The sequence below is a fragment of the Aegilops tauschii genome, chromosome 4 (assembly GCF_002575655.3).
Source record: "Aegilops tauschii subsp. strangulata cultivar AL8/78 chromosome 4, Aet v6.0, whole genome shotgun sequence".
Taxonomy (NCBI): Eukaryota; Viridiplantae; Streptophyta; class Magnoliopsida; order Poales; family Poaceae; genus Aegilops; species Aegilops tauschii.
In genome coordinates this window covers 319,144,855-319,150,151 of record NC_053038.3, presented here as the reverse complement: position 1 = coordinate 319,150,151, position 5,297 = coordinate 319,144,855, and the positions used below count along the sequence as shown (strand labels likewise).

The window sequence follows — 5,297 nt, the reverse complement described above, 5'->3', positions numbered from 1 at the left end:
TTCCCACGGCGGACACATCAGTCTCGGCGGCGGGCACATCAGTCCCGATAGCACTCATACTCCGCCGGACCGGTGATGGGGAAAGAGAGATTGGAACGCTCCCGGGATGTCCGTGATGATCCAGCCCCGAAGAATGCGAACTCCCGATGCGTCGACGCAATGGACTCACGCCAGACAAATCCCACGGTCGGTCGGGCGTAGTCTTCCCGGGAGCGACGGAAGGTAATTCAGACGGCCATTGCCTCCTCCAACCTGCACGGGGCGACACCACAGTCGATGGATCCGGACTGGTCGGAACCAGAACCGCTACCCGCCATGTTGGGGAAGACCGGAGATTGCTGGACGGGAGTTTGGGGTGCCGGAATGGACTGGACTGGACTAAAGTGGAGTGGCTAGGGTTTGGTCCGGAGATGAAGGGGACAAGTATATGTGGGGTCGGATGGGCCAGCATGGGCCGGGTCCAACGTGGCGGACACGCCCGGGCGACCCTTATCCGCCCCCAGATTTGGGCTGGATATGAGGGGTGCCGGTCAGTCCGGGCATTTGAAGCTGGTCTGAGACGTCTGGTTGAATTGTTTTTTTTTACCGATCAGTAACTGAGCCGTTCTTCCGTGCTCGTTTTAGGGGTTGTTTGGTTCCTAGCCATATATTGCCACAGTTTACCTTAGGCAAGTTTGACCAAATTAGGTGGGTGTTTGGTTCTCGCCACACTTAAGATAAGAATTTTTTATGAACAGTGAACCTCACATGATATAGACATAAAAAAGTGTGGCAAAAATTTCTTAGGCAAGCCAAAATTTGACTAACAATTTAAGCATAAATGTGATAATATGTGACAAAGATAATCACAATCCAAGCAGCCTGTTAGGATGGTTTGAGACGCCGGCTCTCACGTTGGCGTGCCAGCAAAATGGTTGCACCGGTATCGGACAAGGGTTAGCGCCAGCATCACTGATTACGAAGCGCAGACGGGCTGCTGAGCTCGATCGCCCAGACATGCATGTCTGCTCCGCTAGCCGGGCCGTTACCACCGAACGCTAGCGGACAGCGCTGGCTCCATGTCCATGCATGCACGGCACGGGCAGAGCCAGAGCCAGAGCGGCCGGTCGGCACGCTCGCCACCAGACACGACGCAGCAGTTTTCGGCTGGGACGGGGGCATGTCATGGTATTCATGCCCGTCCCCGCGCCACCGGCCGCGGCGCAAGACGATGCGAGTAGGTGCGCGGGATCCCGTGGCCGTACGTACCTGCCACGCGAGCGCCGCCGAGCACATCGCTTCGACCGGACCGGCCCGCACTCTCCTCCCGCGCGCGGGTGGTACTGTTGCTGCTTGCTTTCTACTACTCCTACACTACTCGTAGTAGCTTCGATCGGCTCGGTATTAATTTATCAAGAAAGATCCCCACGGACCTTTTCTATTCATCAGTTTCAAGTGAGCATTCAGATTTCAGAAGCGCTGCGGCACCACGTGAGAGAAAGACGAGGCGGGCAGAGAGGAACGAGTGAGTAGCACTCGTACTAGCAGTGCTGGCACAGGGGTAGACTAGTGTGTAGTAGACTACGCTTGCGCATAGAGCTACTGCGTGTGCACAGGGTGCCAGTGTGGCGCCACGTGGTGGTGTCTCCCGAGGTACAAAAGAGCTTAGGATCCGTTCGACGTCGACCTCGTAGTGATGGACGGATCGATGGAGCTTTTCTTTTCTCTTCTGCATGCATGGCCTCTTTTGCTTTCTACCCACTCTCACACTATGTGCTGTGCATTTCTCCTCTCGCTTCTTTAATAAGGTGCCGTGCTACTGTCACTGCATGCTAACCATGCCGCCACATACTTTTTCCTTCTCTTCTCTCACTCGACTAAACCCTAAATAAAGCCACACATAATTGAAGTACAACTGTCAATTTTGTTTGTAAACCAACATAAGATTGAAGTCGTTTACAGCGCACGCATGTCCCAGAGGAGAGTGGATATAGTAAACTTGATATTTCTTACGCTTCCAAAGCCATTGTTTTTTTGTAGCAGCAACTAGCAGAATGGAAGAGGAAATTGCTGTACACGCACGCGTCCTGTGGAAGCTTTAGGTGTTGATCCACAGAGGCCGCCCGGGCACTGGGTCGTATCTTGAGACTTTAGTATATTTACAGGCCGGAGGTGTAAACTTGAAGCTAAAGCAACGGGGAAAAAACAATTGTAGAGATGCATGTCTCATCATGATGCTGGAAAACTCGATACTCTCCCTTTTTACCATGTGATGCATCTGCCCAGCAGAGCAGAGCACCACTCGCCGGCCCCAAAATTCACCGACCAAACGGGAGAGATTTTTTCTACAGGGACTAAAAAAAGACTCTACTAGAGAATCTTTTTTGATTAGTCCCTGTGACTAGAAAAAGTCCTAGGACTTCTGAACCAAACACCCTCTATCATCGCCAAGTTCCTGTTCCACCTCGAGATGCATGCATGATCATTCAGACTATTACTCGTTAATCCCCACTCCACCCGGCTTTGGCTAGTTCTACTCCGCTCTGTGACACACCGTACTTGCCTGCCGTTCAAATTAATGTCAGGTTAATTACTCACTGCTTGCGGCAGCGCAGCAGCTGCATGCTGCGGCCTGCTCCCGAGCAAGGTGGCTCAGCTAGCTAGGCTAGGCTTCCACTGCTGCAGAGTGCAGTTTAGCTCGTGTACGTCCTTCAGCTTTTGTCCCGTCTCTTCTAACAAAGCGCAAGCTGAGGAGTTACCTAAATTACCCTCGGTATTATTAGGGCCGATGCTGTGGACACCGGGGGTGACGCTGTCATTGCGCGCGTCCTCTTCGCCAATTATAATGCCCCCCACGCTAACACAGCACGCGGGTCTAGTGCAGCTACCTCTCTCAACTTGGACATTCACGAGTCAAGACTCAAGACGCGATGCAGCCGACGGAGTCCGCCCAACGCCGGGCCTCGTCCACGGCGCCCCGGCGGAGCATCGGGTGCATGGCCGGCCTCCTCCGCCTGCTCTCCCCGTACCATCGCCACCGGAAGCGCCTCACCGCCAAGAACGCCACGCCCGAGGCCTCCCTACCGCCGCCGTCTCCACCGCCCATGAAGAAGCCGGCAGCGTCGCCGTCACTGACGCAGGCCCCAGGGAAGCCGCAGACGCAGACAGCTGTCCGGCGGCGGCGTTCATGCGAAGCGCCTCGGAGCCCGACGATCGCTCCGGAGTACCGCCGGGCCAGCTGTGACAGCCCCAGGCCGCCGCCGCCAGCCATCGTCGCGCGCCTAATGGGCCTGGAGGAGTCCGCGCCGGCTTCCCCCGCCACGACCCCGCGGCCACGACCGCTGCCAACCCGCCCTCCTCCTCCCCCGCCACCAGAGATGGCTGCGGAGAAGCGACGCAAGCTGCTGGGCGCGCTGGAGAAATGCGACGACGACCTCCAGACACTGCGGCGGATCATCGCGGCCGTCCGGGCTGCCGAGCTGCGGTCGGCCGCTGCGTCCGACGTCTCGCCGGCTCCGGCAGGGGAAGGCAAGGGCGCCAAGTGGATGGACGGCTCGCCGGCGCTGCAGCAGAAGCCGCGGGCCGAGGCGCAGTATCCCAGCCCGGACTCGGTGCTGGACGCCATCACCTCACCGAGATTTCCATGCAGGAAGCGGCCGTCTCCATGCACACATATCGATGCAGACAGCAAGCCCGAGATTACCCGTTGCAGTAACGACGCACTCATAGTACGATCCAAGATCGTGAAGCCCTCCCGAACACTTGTTTTCTCCGGTACGTGGTGGCATCTCTGATTCTCTGTCGTTCAAATACACAGTTCTCCATATAACTCACGTATACGTGCACGCATTTTATAGTACTCTGATGATCTGCACCGTGTTAGTTTCTCCAGATTAATTAAGCTTAAGTTTAGGGGTTTACGTGCCACATCAAATTTGCCAGTTGTCACTATCTTCTGTCGTGAAAAATATGCAGCAGGCTTCACGGTAACACGTGTGGTTTCTCGTCTCGTTCATGCAGGGGACTACTGCAAGATCAAGCAATACTGCAACGAGCTGCACGCCATGGCCATCTACCACCACCCGGCGACGGTGGCGGCCGTCGAGGGAATACCGCGGTGGACGCCGTCAGTAGCCGAGGCGCAGGGCTGGCAGCATCGGCGACGGTGGGGGCTGCAGGGCCGAGAGCGGAGCCGCGCGATGGTGGAGAGCGTGGGGGAGGTGTGGGGGCAGGGCGCCGGCGAGGAGCGGTGGGAGGCCGGCCTCGTCGGCGCCGCGCTGGAGCGCGCCATCCTGCAGGAACTGGTCTTGGACGTCGTGACGGAGCTGCTCGCGTACTCCGGGCGGGAAGCGCAGGCACCGTTCGGCCAGTTTGGCCGCGGGCACGACCACGGCGGCGGTGCCATGTGCCGGAAGAGGCTCTGTTTCTGAGCGATTTCGGGTGCTCTGTTCCGGCTTCATGCGTACGTACGAGTGGAGCAAGCCACGCACGTACGGTACGTACTCCAAGGGATGGATGTCGGTGACTGACCCCATGATGTTGGTGGTGGTCGTATTGAAAGATCGGATACGCTGTGGCGCCGTTGTAGGTGAGGGCAATAAAGTGACGCGTCGCTTTAGAATGTCGGAGGCGATGAAGTGAGCACAGTGAGACTGACTCTGCTTTGCGATCATGAGGTCGGCTCCACGCGCAGCCTTGCGTTGCGCCCACAAGGACACCAACACAAGGCGTTGAGTTAAGCTTGCATACGATATAGAGAAGGATGCGTTTCCAGTTCCATGGATCATCTAGTTGTATAGTGCTAGTAGTACATTTTTTTCTTTCTGGATTTACGAGTTTATGTGGACCGTTGTGACCATTTACGTCATTCTTGTTCTGGATACTGATTAATACCGGCTAATTATTTTTCTTAACCTTGAAACTTTTCCAAAATAGTATAGAGTAGTGCCTTCTTGCTCGCCTTGTATCCCGCCTAGGTCCATTGGAAAAAAATTATCATTCGAAATGGGCGGGAGGTGTTCGAACGAGGTCGAGGATTGATGGTTCATAGAACTTGAAAATCAGAAAAAGGTGACATTTTCTCTTTCAAAATGATGAACCTCTCCACCGCTAAAAGAAAATCATTGAAGAAACCGTCATAGGATCAACAACGAAGTGGCTAATCACTTTTTTCTCGCTCTCTGGGATTATTCTCGTTGGCCGAAATTATGGGTAGGAAGCAGGAGCAGTGGAGCATGCTTGGGATCCAGTGAGAACGCAGGCAGGGCAGGGCGAGCCCAACAATGCTACATTCACGGACTAACACAGGGGCGGGCCCG

At 55.6% G+C, this 5,297-nt stretch overlaps 1 protein-coding gene across 1 annotated transcript; it reads left to right on the top strand.

Annotated features, from left to right (window-relative positions):
• Positions 1 to 2,830: 2,830 nt before the first annotated feature.
• LOC109762516 (uncharacterized) lies at positions 2,831 to 4,869 on the top strand. Its single transcript, XM_020321373.4, has 2 exons — positions 2,831 to 3,753; positions 4,000 to 4,869. Exons 1-2 carry the CDS (start codon positions 2,910 to 2,912, stop codon positions 4,407 to 4,409), a joined length of 1,254 nt encoding a protein of 417 aa, XP_020176962.1. The 5' UTR covers positions 2,831 to 2,909; the 3' UTR covers positions 4,410 to 4,869.
• Positions 4,870 to 5,297: the final 428 nt, after the last annotated feature.